This window comes from Nestor notabilis, unplaced genomic scaffold (assembly GCF_000696875.1).
Source record: "Nestor notabilis isolate BGI_N333 unplaced genomic scaffold, ASM69687v1 scaffold18551, whole genome shotgun sequence".
Classification (NCBI taxonomy): domain Eukaryota; kingdom Metazoa; phylum Chordata; class Aves; order Psittaciformes; family Psittacidae; genus Nestor; species Nestor notabilis.
This window is the reverse complement of record NW_009915341.1, coordinates 1-14365: the sequence shown is the minus strand read 5'-3', so window position 1 is coordinate 14365 and position 14365 is coordinate 1. Positions and strand designations below refer to the sequence as shown.

At 50.6% G+C, this 14365-nt stretch overlaps 1 protein-coding gene across 1 annotated transcript; it reads right to left on the bottom strand.

Moving 5' to 3' along the window:
• Positions 1-606: 606 nt before the first annotated feature.
• On the bottom strand, positions 607-14286 carry LOC104401287 (two pore calcium channel protein 1-like). The gene is made up of 18 exons (XM_010024101.1): positions 14205-14286; positions 11960-12074; positions 11205-11333; positions 10861-10977; positions 9806-9924; positions 9531-9632; positions 8859-8985; positions 7643-7844; positions 6710-6854; positions 4941-5126; positions 4342-4406; positions 4014-4101; positions 3662-3731; positions 2900-3119; positions 2611-2701; positions 2057-2170; positions 1477-1595; positions 607-752 (listed from the first exon to the last, which is right to left on the bottom strand). Exons 2-18 carry the CDS (start codon positions 12044-12046, stop codon positions 607-609), a joined length of 2127 nt encoding a protein of 708 aa, XP_010022403.1. The 5' UTR covers positions 12047-12074; positions 14205-14286.
• Between the last annotated feature and the right edge of the window lie 79 nt (positions 14287-14365).

Genomic DNA, 14365 nt, shown 5'->3' with positions numbered 1-14365 from the left:
CCGGCCGGCACCGGGCACCGCGCTGGGGAGCAGGGCTGGCCTCGCTCTGCCGGGATGAACGTCCTCAGCACGGACAAGTAAACAGGGAAGTTGGGAGGAAGTCCCATGGGAAGTGGGAACCCCGCCCCAAGGCTCAAACAGGAACCGAGCACCCAGAGGGATGTGGTCCGACGCACCCAGCCCGCTCCCATCATTAACTCTCGGATAAGTAGTTGTTTTTTCTATATTGCTGAATTTAATGTACAACAGCGCTGCTGGATTCGGCTACACTGGTCCATACACGGGTATAAAAGTGCCGTAATACAAAAGTCCAGTTACAAGGAGTAGGTATTTCATAACATACTGAATATGGCACCATCAGTGACTGGCACAGTCCATACACCAACTCTCCCTCTGCTTTCCCACGAGGGTAGTTCCAGTTTCAACATATACATGAGACTTGAGGCAAAGGAAAGCTCCCTTTACACATTGAAGCCACTTTGGGCACCAGCTGCCCCCTCTGCTGCATGATGTGGTCCCCACACACGTTGTGGCTGGAGGTGAGCAGCCAGGGAACATGCTCAAGGCGCAGGCAGCTGAGGATTGACTCCTCCCCACCGACTGCCATCACGCTGCGCTCTCTGAAGTGGGGTGGCTGGGAACAGGGGCAGTAGGAGACAAGTTTAGGATCTCCTCAAACGATGGGCCTTCATCCTCAAGGGGTATCTCTGCCTCAAACATGCGCTGGAGCAGAGCATCAACCGTCCTGTACCCTGCAGGTGGGCAAAGGAAAGTCACTGTAAGCACCCATCCCTGCCCTGCAGAAGTTAGGTTGTGGGGACCTTAAGGCAGCTCCCCCTGTTTTACACTAACAGGCAAGACTACAAACAGCTCAAGTTCTGTTCCCTGGCTTTTACCCCACGTATGTTTAAGCCCTTGTGAGGGATAAGACCATTATTTTTAACATTTTAAGAGGGATAAGACCATTATCTTTAACATTTTAAGCATTTCCATTCCCATGTGTCCTTCAGCACATGTGTAATCCCAACCCACTGCCACACCAAGAAGCATGAGCTCAGGGAACTGCTTAAGGATCAGCCAGGAAGCCAGTAGAAGGAAAAGCAATTAAGCTAAAGGAGCATATAGTCACCCCGTGATCCAAGCCAGGAGGAAGGAAAAGCACGTGCAGGAAGGAGGAAAGAAAACAGACTTCTCAGCAGCAGCAGGACCTCCACCACCAAGGCAGCATCTTCAGAGACCAGGTAAGAAGACAAGTGTGCACAGAAGGGCTGAGGTGGAAGAGAAGAGAGGTTGCTACACAAGTAAAAAGAAACAGCAAATATTAGTGTCCACGGGTCTCAAAATCCCCAGCTGGGTTTTAGCTGCTTTTACCCCCAAAGGAGCACTAGTGCTTGGGAGCTTCCCCAGAGAGGGCCATGATCAGGCACAGTTCAGGCCTCAAACAAAACCCTGGGCACACAGCAGGGCAGCGCTTACGTTTGGAGGCAATTTTGAACACCAGCCCTTTGGATGGTGGCTTTGCTCCAGTGTCCCCCTCGAGGTCATGCTCGGAGCTCTCCATGTTCTCCAGGAGCTGTTCATCCTGGAGCTCATCCCTACACAAGAAGGGCCAGAAGTTACCCAGGGGAGGCACATCTTACCCCAGGGGCCCACACAGACCCAGCAGCAATGGATTCTCTTGGGCAGGGCAAGCACCAGTCATGGTGTTAGTCCCCAGCATCTCCCCTGTCCTCTGGGCAACAGCCCTGGGCTGGAAGAGCTCAGAGGCAGCTGCTAACATCTAGACCAAGCCTACACAGAATCAGCCAGGTTGGAAAAGCCCTTTCAGCTCATCCAATCCAACCATTCCCAGCAGTGCCAAGGCCACCACTAACCCCTGGCACTGAGGCCTCATCTGTGGTCATGACGGATTAGCAAGAGCTCTGTGACAAGCAAGAGGAGCCTCAGCTCACACCTCAGCACACAGGGTGGCTTTTCCCTCCAGTCCCACCACCCTCATCAATGTGCCAAGCCAGCCACATCCAGCACTACCACCTCCTGGGCAGGGGGGGCTTACTCTTGAACTCCCATTCCCAGCTCCTGGATTTTCTGTTCAATGGCTGTTTCGACTTCACTCTTCTCAAGGGAGTACTCCACAAAGAAAGCTTCCAAAATGAAGGACACAAAGATGCTGAAAGAAACCATGAGCAGAATTATGTGGCAGCATTTCCTTCCTGAGATTCCCCCCCTGCCTTTGGGTATCATAGAATCCCAGACTGGTTTGTGTTGGAAGGGACCTTAAAGCTCATCCAGTCCCAACCCCTGCCACGGGCAGGGACACCTTCCACTAGAGCAGGTTGCTCCAAGCCCGTGTCCAACCTGGCCTTATCAGTGAGTGCCTCAGTATTCCCAGGCTCATTTCCCAGCACTCTATCCCCTAATCTGCTGGAGATGGGGAGCTCCAAGAGCAGCACCCAGCAAAGGCAAGAACAGATGCAGCAGATCCCTCTATCACACATCCCACCCATCTCAGAGTTACACCAGGTATGACCCTGGGACCATCAGCAGCACCCAGGCAGGCGGCAGAGCCCTACTTCCCTCTGAAGTGGGGCAGAATAGCCCAAAACTTACTTGACAATGATTATCACCATCACGATGTGGAAGGCAATGAAATACAGCTTTGCAGGCTGAACTGTCACGTTGGCAAACCCATTGGCAAAGAGTATAAGGGGAGTTAAGGGCCAGAGTGTTGCAGGAGGAGAACATCTTGCTGTAGAGTTGGGCTACAGGAGGAGGAACCAGATCACACCACCCACCTTCCAAACAAAGCTCTCTGCAGAGACCATTTCTCTGCTGTCTGGCACTACATGTGTGTGTGCGTGTGCAATACAAGAGGAAGACCAGGGATCACAAAGGATATCGTGCCACTGGTTGACCACAGTGAGCTCCATCAGGACAATGAAGGATGAAGCAAAGTTGTTGAAGTTGTTCTTGCAGTATTTCCCCCGGGCAAACAGAGAATCCTTGAGAGCTGGATTCCCACATTCCAGGGCATAAGGAGCATTTGAGTTTGCAGGGAAGAACTGGATTTTCCCATGGAATAACTCCATGCCAATGATGGCAAATACACAGTACACAACCTGGGAAGAGAAACCCCATGGCCTGATTCTCCAACGAGCAGCAAGCTAGAGTCCAGACTTCCAGCAGGTTTCCCAGTTTTTATAGACACGGCAAGCTGCTGAGGAGCAGCAGAGCCCAGGAGACCCAAGCCACTCACAAGCAATTACCAAACAGGAGTAGTAAACCAAGAACTACAGCCCAAATACATAGAAATGAAGTATTCTCAGATCATAACAGAATCTATGTTTAGGAAGTTGAGAAATGGGTTTCTCCTTCAGCTTCTTGCCCAAACTATAGTTTGATTCCTTAGTGTAAAGCCCAGACTGCACAGAACACCTTCACTGTCCCATGGAGCAAAGAAGGATGTCCTGACCTCCAGGAACCCAACCCCTTTGCACACATTTACTTGTGTAACAACCAAGAATCAAATGGACACTTACAGTTTCAAGGGCCCAACATCCAGAGATTTGCATTTATCCTCTTGGAAACAGCGTGAGTGTGAGACTCAAGACACATTCCTGTAAAACTGGAGTGTTTGAGCTAAGGGACCAGGGTTTCTTACCAGAGTCAGCCCACCAAATGTCAGCATTGTTGGTACGATGTTTATCAGCGTGTTCATGATGACCCGGAACCTACAGCAAACGGTTCATGACAACACCTGCTGGGGGAGGCTCTTCTAAAGCTCACACTTGCTTGTTGTCACATCCCATTCAGCACATCCTCCCCACGGCTCCTTATAAATAAGCCTCCAGAGAGGCTGCAGCAACTGGGCTCATCCCAGGCACGCTGAGACAGGGCCCTGGGATGCTTTACTGAGTGGTGGTGCCAATCCAGAGCAGAACAACAACTCAAGGCACTGCCTCAGCCAGCCTCTGACGCACCCCAATCGTATCCCTATCCCATTTCTTCCTTACCTTTGAATGCTGTCAACAATCCTGATGAGCCTGAGGACCCTTAAGATGAAGACAATGTCCAGGATCTGTTGGCTGTTATACTTTGTGGCTAAGGAAGAAAGATGTTTTTTGTTACGAAAACTAAGCAGGAAAGTGTAGAGGCAAATAGAGTTTAACAAGAATGTGCTTTATAACAGGTAGCTATAAAGAAAAGACTGGGTTAGTTCTTAAAAACCCTACAGGATTTGTTGTCTTGTCCAAGTGCCTCCCAAGCCCAAGGTGATGGCAAAAGACTACTCAGGACCACTGAGTCTCCCAGATACATGCAGACTTCTCAAACTGCACTTACTCGATTTGAGGGTGGTATTGAGTATCGTTGCAGTCAAGGCAGCAAAGATGATGAGAGTATCAAACCTAGCACAAGGGAAGGCAGTGCTGTTAGAACTGTGGTGACAAAAAACAGGCTTTTAAGCTGCCACATGACATAAACAACTAGAATCCCAGACTGGTTTGTGTTGGAAGGGACCTTAAAGCTCACCCAGTTCCAACCCCCTGCCACAGGCAGGGACACCTTCCACTAGAGCAGGTTGCCCATAGTAGTAACCTCTCTTCCTCACATCTGCACCACACAAAACTGCATCACCTCAAACCATTTGCAGGGTGGGGAGATGGGAAAGCTTTATCTAGCAAAATGCTTTCCCCTCCCCTGCCTCTATCTACACATGAGACAGTCACCTTTGACTGAGGTAGCAGAGCAGAGAGCAGCAGTGTCTGTCAGAGCCAGGTTAGGCCAGCAAGGAGCACAATGTGCCCTGACAATGCACAGAATCATTTAATTACACCCCAGGCAGCCCATCTCTCCAAGAGACTTGGTGTCAGTTCTTGAGGAGCTGAACACAAGATCCTCACACCTCACACCACCTGTAGCACAACCAGCACCCTACTCACCAGTTCCAGAACTGGTTTTTGCCAAAGAACGCCCTTGGTTCGTACGTGTACACTTTCAAGAGTATCTCAATTATATACAGAGCGAGGAAGACCCACTCAGCATAAGAAATATAAGGGGTTTCCTCATCCAGAGCAATGAAGATGGCATTTATGAGAATGATCACATCATAAGTCCAAACAAATCCCCTGCAAGAAGAAAAAGAGAAATGAGTTTGCCACTGCCAAGGAGGTAAAAGTTACACAGTTATTTCAGAACTTCTTTGCCTCCTCTCTCAAACACTGCCATTTAAGAAACTGTCTTTATGCATCCCCAAACCTGAGGGTTTAGGAAAGTTACTGCAGAGTTTAGCTCTGCTCTTTGCTCCAACTCAAAGCAGAGCACGAGCCCTCAAGGTACACTGGTGTCAATGCTGTGTGTGTTAAACTTAGACTGGCCGAGTTTCCCACAAGCCAAACAGCATTGCTCAGGCAGAAAAACTGGATGAGTAAAACAGAAGACTGTGCACAAGTAGGAGGAGTGGCTGGTACACTGTGCTAGAGCCCGGGAAGGTTGGGACGTGGGCAGAGAGGAATCCCAGCATGTTCGAAAGGAAATGCACAGCTCTGCTCCTAGGGAGGAACCTCAGGCACCAGTGAGGAGGGGAGTCAACCATCTGAAAAGAAGCACTGCGGGGATCCGACAAGAACTTGGTTGTGAGGTTGAACACGAGCCAGGAATGCACCCTGGTGGCAGAGAGCGCCAACAGCATCCCGGGCTACGGCAGGAAGCGTGAACTGATCCAGGGAAGTGATTTTCCCCCATCTACTCAGCACTGGTGAGGCCACATTTGGAGTGCTGTGTTAACAGCTCGGCTTCCCAGCACACAGAAGTCACGAACATACTACAGTGAGTGCAGCGAAAGGTCGCAAGAAGGATTGAAGGGTAGGACAGCCTGACACATTACATGTGGAGAGAGCTGGGATTGCTCAGCATGAAGGGGAGAAGAGTCAGGAGGAGCTCAGTAGGAATAAATACCTGATGGGAAGGTGGAGAGGTGGAGCCAACCTCTTCTCAGTGGAATCCAGTGAAAGCACGAGAGGCAAGGGGCACAGGTTGAAATACAGGGTTTAGCCATTTAAACAAAAGGAAAGCCCTTTTTTTAAGCTGAGCGTGGTCAAACACTGGCGCAGGTTGCACAGAGATTATGGAATCTCCCATCCCTGGAGAGACTCAAAACCCAACTAGACGTAGCCCTGAGCACCCCGAGTTTTGCTAAAGTAAACTCTAACTGACCTTGCTTTGAGCACAGGGTTACACCAGACCAGCTCTAGGTGTTCCTTCCAGCATCAGTGATTCTGCAATTCTGGGAAGACTTCAGATGTGAAACCAAGCACCACTAGCTCATAGTGCCAGCTTGGTAAGAGCTGATGGAGCAGCATAACACAGCTTTGCAGCAGAGACTACTGAGGCAAGACCAGCTTTAAGTGAAGCACTTAGTTTGGTCCTTCAAGGCAGGCCATGAAGCACTTCTTGCTTTCAGTAAGAACCACTTACACTCAGCACCTCAGGTCTGAACAAGCGGGACTGGAAGACTCCAACAGCCAAGTCCAGTTCCTGCACACCACTGAAGGCAGGCCAGGAGCAGAGCTGGTCCTCAGAACACTTAAACCCAGAGCCTCCAGTGTTTGCCTAAATGCATCTTGCACTCCCCAGCATGACATTTGCTTGCAGCAGCCGTGCTCTGCAGCCCGGGAGGGGCAAGAGCTGGTTGCTGCTGCTGGAGGCTCACCTGTGCCTGACCATGCTGCGCAGGAACCGGCTCACTGCTGACTGGTACACACGGGGCACCCACTGCCCCAGGGGGTGGCTGCGGATTTTGAGGGTGATCACCTGGATGTTGAGCAGATCTGCCAGCTGCACGAAGGATTTCTTGTCTGGAAACGGGGAGAGCACATCAGTGTGGCTGGCAAATGCAAGCCTACACACACACGAGTCTGGATTCAATATCTGGCCGTGGCAGCAGAAAATGCATATGCCCGAAGTGGTACCCACCACAAAAGAGGAGGCTGAACTCAGTGTTTAAGCAGCTCCTCTGCCCTGTTCCTGGGGGACTGGCTCAAGCCACAGGCCAACAACCAACAAAAAGCTTTAAAAATGAGGATGGACATGATCTAGCATGAGGAGACTGACCCATCTCTCCTGATATCCTGTCTCCAGCAGGAACAGGGCAAGAGGCTCTAGAGGACTGTGTGGGAAGCCACATTGCTTGGAGGAATATGATGGCAAGGGAGGCTTGCACAGAATCACAGACTGGTTTATGTTGGAAGGGACCTTAAACATCATCCCATGCCATGGGCAGGGACACCTTCCACTAGAGCAGGTTGCTCCAAGCCCTTGTGTCCAACCTGCCCTTGAACACTGCCAGGGATGGAAGCCCTGTGCTGAGAACAGGAGCTCCCATTCACTCCCCAAGATAAGCTTGGCCTGATGTCAAATGGCCATGAAGAGCCACTCATAGTGGACATGACATGGGCTGCAGCACAGGCACAAAGAACAACCTTTTCAGGGCTTAAACAATGTGGAGGGAAGCAGGAAGAGGGGCCTGGAGTCCCTCTGGGTCCATTACAGACCACAAGTCCCAATGCCAAACCCCCTGAAGCACCAGTGTCCTGCCCCCAGCCTCCTCCCCAACCCCTGTGCACAGCATTGCCCCACTGCTCACCTATGAATCCCTTCTGCTCATCATCTGAGATGCGCAGCAGCAGCTCCCGGTGGGAGTTGCTGGTATCAGGAGCCACCAGCTTGACAAGCTGCTTCCAACGGGCTTCTCTGACCACAAACTGTGCTCCCTCCTCTTCCTTCAGCAGGTTGAAGGCCTCTATCATCTTGCGGCGCTTCATGTAAGCGAGCTTTCGGATCTCGTTCTGGAGAGAGGATGGGGATTCAGCAGCTTCAGGCACCCTTCCCCTCCTTCTCTATTTAAATAACCTTGTTTTTATGGCACAGATGCAAGAGGAGACTCAGAGGAACACACTTGGAGTGATACGAGGCACAAAGAACAGCCCAGGTAGCAGGGGTGATGAGAAATGCTGCTTAACTGGCAGCCCTGGGCTCTGCACAGCGCTCTGGAGGGATTAACAGCTCACTTGCTGCTGGGAGATGCATTGAACCACCGGAAGAAAAGACAAAGGATAGTGTTGAACAGGAAGGAGATGACAAAGGCCACAGGATCTGCATGTCCACACAACACAGAAGCAAAGATGATGTGCCCATGCACGCTTTCCATCCACCAGTGATTACTGCCAAGATCAGGGGTGGAGATTCTCTTCTGCACACGAACAGAAGCAGCCTGAAGGACCTTATACCCTTGGGAAGCCTCCAGGATGACCTAGCAGACTGCTCACTGACAAAGAGCCAGTCCCCTCATGGGATCACCCAGGGATTCCCAGCTTTAATCACAAGTACCAAACTGCACCTACTCAGTTTGGGCGGAAGCAGCAAGAGTTCCGATTTACTCAGACCTCCCTTTGCATTTCCTTTGCTTTAAGAGCACATGCAGTGGCAGAAAGTGTGCTGTCTGCTTGTAACCAACTGAAAACAGCCTCCTGCACATAGATAGAGCTTCTGAGCTAGGACTAAACCTCTAACAGCAATAATGAAGAGACATGGGCTTCCTATCTGTTGCAACTTCTAGGGTCCACAGCACCATAGAGTATTTCATTGCTAAATGTTCAAAGATGAACTCACAGTAGTCCCCATGGTATGAAAGGTGGGCCTGTGCTTGTCATCTGCAGAGCATCAGCAAAGGCAGGAAGCTGTACCCCCTTCTCCACACTTCCCAGAAGCAGCAGCTTCCCAAGGGAAAGCAAGGTAATTCCTTACAAGGTTACACGGAACAGCAGGCAGCATCTGATCACAGCTCACCCCTCAAACATTACCTTCAGGTGCTTTTTGTAGTTGTTGTACACAACAGCCAGGAAGAGAGACATGAAGATGTAAGTGTTGACGATGACAAAGGCAATGAAGAACAGGGCATACCATGAGCTGAAGTCAAATGCTGGCATCCTAGAGAAGAGGAGAGAGATTGCTCCTTGCTAGGCAAATAGGGAAATAAGCCACAAGAAAACAGTCTTCCAGGTGGCTTTTCTAAGCACTGCTTTGGATATCGAAGTTGTCAGATAATACCCAAACTAAAAACTGTGCTTAGTTCAGTTAGAGAACAGTTTTCTTCTGCTGGGTTTCCTCCCACTTTATCAGGCCCCGACTGAGGGGATGTAGAAAAGGAAGCTTAATCTCTGTGCTTTTGTTAGGGTGGCTCAGTTCAAGTGCAGAGATTAAGGTGACATCTCAGTTTTAAGCTGATTATTGGCTTTTCTAAAGGCAGGGACACCTTCCAAAAAGTCTCCTACCCTCAGGTTCTGGTTCAGAGCCATTTATACAGCAGATGGCTGAAAATTCATGAAACCCCTGCAGGCTGGAAAAGTAAAAGCCCTGTTGCACAACAGAGTATTTCAGAAGCAAAACACAGTATTTTTCTAAGCAGAGATCCTGCCACTAGGAGCAGGACAGCAGCACTCTCAGCAGCAAGACTGCAAGCTCAGCATACATACATGACATCCGGGCTGTTTGCTGTGGTCACCAGCACATAGAGGTCAAACACAATTTCTAGGTAGTTTCTGAAGTATGGCAAGCCTTCTGCTGTCTGGAGATTCCTGGGAGGAGAAGGACAAGCTGGAGTTAAGCACAGAGCTCACATACCCTGCGCAGGAACTACACATATCAGCAGTGCTTGTATTCAACTAGTTGGAGCTGCCAGACTACCTCCTGCCCAAAAGGATCACACACATTCTTCCCACCCAGCTCTGAGCAAAAGAAGTGTTCTCACCTCTCACCAAACAGCTTCAAGGCCATGAGGGAGAACATGAGAAGGCTAAACATGAAGAGCAAGAAGACGTAGGTGATCTCTGGCAGCGTGTTGCGGATGCTGCGGAAGGCTCTCCGGATCTGCCCGGGAGAAGGGAAGTGTTTAGAGACAAGGAGGTACCTGCTTATCCCCTCACTATCCCATCTGGATCAAACACCTACACAGGGACAGGCAAAGTGGGACACAGATACCAGATGTGCCAGCTCTGTTCTGCAAAGAGCTGTGTGAGAGCACCAGGCCTTTCCTCCTCATGCCCCAGAAGACATGCTAGGAGAGACCTTATCTCCTGAAACAGGCCAGCAGGAACTCAGCTCTCACTGCAGGGGAATGGTCAGGGATAAAAGCCCATCACTCCAGGCCACAAAACACACAATTATGAGCCCAGGAGTTCAACTGCACCCTCCCCACCACAGTAGTTTATTCATTTGTGAGTCAGGAGCAGAACAGTCTTGGGCAGCAGGGCAAAGAGGACATCCCTGTGACAAGAGAAATCAGAGTCCAAATCCCCCCGCTGGACTAGACGTCCAGTCTGCAAGAGCAGCCTGGCACTGTGCTGTTTGCCTAGGAGGCTTCTAGAAATAAGTAACCTGGCCCCTGCCCCAGGGAGAAGCAGTTCTTGTCTGTGGTGCTGCTCATGTGCACACCTCCACAGGACAGTGTCCAGTTCTGCTCCTCCCCCCAGGCTGGACTCAGCACAGCCATGTGCTGATTGTACAAGAAACGTTCCAGCTCCAAGCACACTCAAGGCTCTGGACAGCCATAACCCAGCCCACAGGTAGAGGGAGAAGCCTTCTGGCAATTGGCACAGCACCCAAGCAGCACCAGTGCAAACACACCCCTTCAACCGTCACAAATTATTGCTTCAGGCCACCTCTGAGAGAAACCTTCACTCACAGGACCCCCAAATTCTGCCCTTTCTGCACAAACCCTCTTTTACTAAACCCCTGGATCTCAGAAAGGCTGTCCCAAAATAGGACCCTGCCCCAGGGGTACACCCCCCCAGAGCTCTTCCTCACCTGGCGGCTCTCTGCAAAGTTGATCAGGAAGATGGGCCTCACGATTCTTGACCATCGAATGCTCCTCACGTTGTATATCCTGAGGACCCCATATATGGCCAAGTCTGTTAGGGATAACTGTGGAAGAAAGGGGGAAAATTCCCAGAAGTAATGTTGGAAATGTGTCTAGAGGGCGAAGACAACATCTGAGCTGATACAGCACAGATGCACACACAACAGGGTTGTGGGAACAGGCCCAACTGGTGGTTGTACATCAGGCCAATGTTAACAGGAGAGCAACAGGAGGTTAAAGCCACCTCCACATTGTCCACTTCAACCCTGGGGGCTCCCCAGGCCTGACTCACCAGGATTGCAACCATGATGCAGATGTTCTTGGTGTCCTTCCAGAACACATTGCGAGGGGTGACCTTCGCGAAATGGGTCAGTCGGCCAAAGAACACCAGAAGGCACAACACCTCGACCACAGAAGTGACCTGCAGGAGAGGTGGGGCCAAGTCAGGACTACCAAGAGCAGCACTGGTCCCCTTTGCACGGATGGGGTGTTCAAGCAGAGGTACAGGCAAAGGCAGCCACAGGCAGAGTCAGTAGAAGAGTTTTCCACTGGGTTTTGCTATTGGCCATTTCAGTCTCATGTATCTGGCACTGAACAGCTCCAGGCTTCCTTTTGTGACATTCCCTGCCACAGGCAGGTTAATCCAGTAAATCTGTATTTGCTGAGGACTCGAGGAGCACATCTCTCACAAGCACAGTGGTGCACAACAAATAAAAGCTGTAAAAAGTCAGTCCTAAGCGCAACACTTCTTCTGCTTTCAGACAGGAGGATTGGATGTGGGTCACGTGGAAGGCTCCGAGATACAGAAAAGCAACAGGACTTTGCAGTCATGTCAGCAATTCCTGACAGCCACAAAGGCTCCCATAGTCCCTGCCTAGCTCCTATGCCCTTTTTTGTCCCCATTTCAGTCAATTAAAGATAACAGAAATACCAACATCAATTATCTCTTGACACACCTTTGACAACCAGTTTCAAGCAAGAAACCCTTGCTTGCTCTACCAATCACCACAGCACTATTGCATTGCTGCTTCTACACTGAGAACTCACCAGGAAGGGAAGTGGATACACAGCAGGTTCTTCAAACAGTGCAAGGGACAGGTTGAGGAAGATGAAGAAGTAGGTGGCTGTTCGCATAATCCAGTGGTTATAGAGGTAATAAAGCCTGTAGAAGGAAGGAAGAGGCACCATAAATAAAGGCTTCAGTGCACATAGCCATGGGCTCACCAAATGCATCCTGGAAGAACAGCACATGGTGTCCCAGGCAGTCACAGAGGAAAAAGGGTAACAGCAGCACAGTTCTTGCCAGCCAGGGCTTTGGCAGCTTGTTTCCCAGCCCTTCCTTACAGTCTCATGGTTGATGGATACTACACTCCCTCTCAGGGAGCAAACACACCAAGAAGGTGGAATCCAGACATTCCTCAGTTCAGTTTAAGACTGAAGCACACTGATCTGTTAAAGCTGCTTCCTTTTGTAATTCCTTGTTCCTTAGTTTGAGTGCAAACTTCTGCCAGGCTCAGGTATCCACATGATACACAAACTACGCCTGATTAGTTATCTTATATCCTCTCTTTGCAGGTTAAAAAGCAAGGAGATAAGAAAAGCCACCAGAGTCAAATATGGAGTTGCACAGTAAGCTGGTTTTATACATAGCTCCAGCAGTATTCCACCCCCTACAGCAGCCAAACCTCCAGAACACCAGCAATGATCTCCAGGGGGTTTCACAGTCGCATGTGACAGTGGCTCCTCTGGGGAGACTCAAAGAAGATCTACAGAGAGTGAAGTTGCTCTGCCAAGAAAAGAGCTGTCAGCATTGCCAAAGAGCCATCTCACCTGCCAAATAACCACCTGCATAAAGGCTACAGTGCAGGGAACATGATATTACACCCTTAATAACACCAGCAAGACACCACTATGTGAAACCTGGTCATTTCTATCGTTTATACTAAGCATACTTGGACGAGATGATGCATGCACTCTGTTTTTCCACAGCAGACAGACCTTACAGTGCCACAACAGTACAAACTCACTAAATCCTCTGTAACAAACATCCTAACCACACCTGCCTTCCAGGATGCCCAAGAAGCTTCACTGCCTCAGACATAAGAGCTACATAGAAGGGAAGGATTTAGTGGGGAGGGCTAAAGAAGCCATTAATGCTCACTCACTGCTTTGCTGCCAGTCTGTTGTATCCCCATTCCCCTCTGCTCCAGCCACCTTCTCTTATGTTTTACACACAGCAAGAGTTTGCCTAAAGCAGTCCAAGCCTGAAGGAAAAGTCACCACTTCAAAGCTGCTCAGCCTCTCACCAGCAACTAAAAGGAAAGAGTCACTGTTACAGGCAAGATGTTCCCAACTTGGGCAATTTCACCTATCATCAACCAACAGAAGTTTTAATTACTCCTACCCCTAGCAGTTCCCACCCTTCCAAAGCACACCTGAGCAAAGGGGCCATGTGCTCCCTTGAAGAGCTGAAGTTCTGCTGTGCAGTGGGTTGGTGTCACCCACTGCCAAGCCAAGGGGTAACAACCACGACTGCCTGGCATGGGGCTGTTCTCCTGCATGAGCCAAGCGAACCAAACCCCTGGCACTCACATGTAGCACCCCCTCCCACACGGGGGGGGCTGACCCAGCTTCCCAAACTCCCCATCCCCATGGAGCACTCGCTGCAGCCCTGAGAGATTCTGTCTGCTCTAGAAAAAAACAATTTCTTATTTCCTTTCCCATCCTCAACATGCAGATGCTCTGAGCGCCGTCTGACCTCCTAAAAGAAGGATGGAGCCAGGAGGGGGCTGGTCTCTGCTCCCAAGGAACAAGGGATGGCACAAGAGGAACTGGCCTCAAGCTGCCCCAGGGCAGGTTTAGCTGGAGCTGAGGAACAATTCCTTGCCCAGAGGGTGCTCAGGCATCGGAACAGGCTGCCCAGGGCAGGGCTGGAGTCACCGTCCCTGCAAGTGTTCACAGCCCGTGGAGCCGAGGCCTCAGTGCCAGGGGTTAGTGGTGGCCTTGGCACTGCTGGGGATGGTTGGACTGGATGAGCTGAAGGTCTTCTCCAGCCTGGTTGATTCTATGATTTCAGCCTAAATCCAGTTCTTGCATCCAGCCACCCAGCCTCCTCAGCTCCCAACTGCTGCAGCCAAGGTCCAGCCTTGTTTCGGCTATTGCTTTTCAGACACCGATGCTGTTGGTTCTCCCCATGCCAGTTTGGGTGCCCACAGCACCACACTGCCACACCAGCACAGAGCCCTGCTCCGATGTGATGCTACGGGTGTTTATGGGATGCAGAGCTGCTTACCTGACCGCCTCCGGGGAGGTCTTAAACGGGATATTTCTGTTGTACTGAGCATCGGACACAAACGCCGCTGCCAGCAGGAGATCCTGTGGAAAGGGGGAAAACACAGGCACGGATCAGTCGGTGCTGGAGCTTGAAGTAAACTCCGAGCGATGTTCAAATGA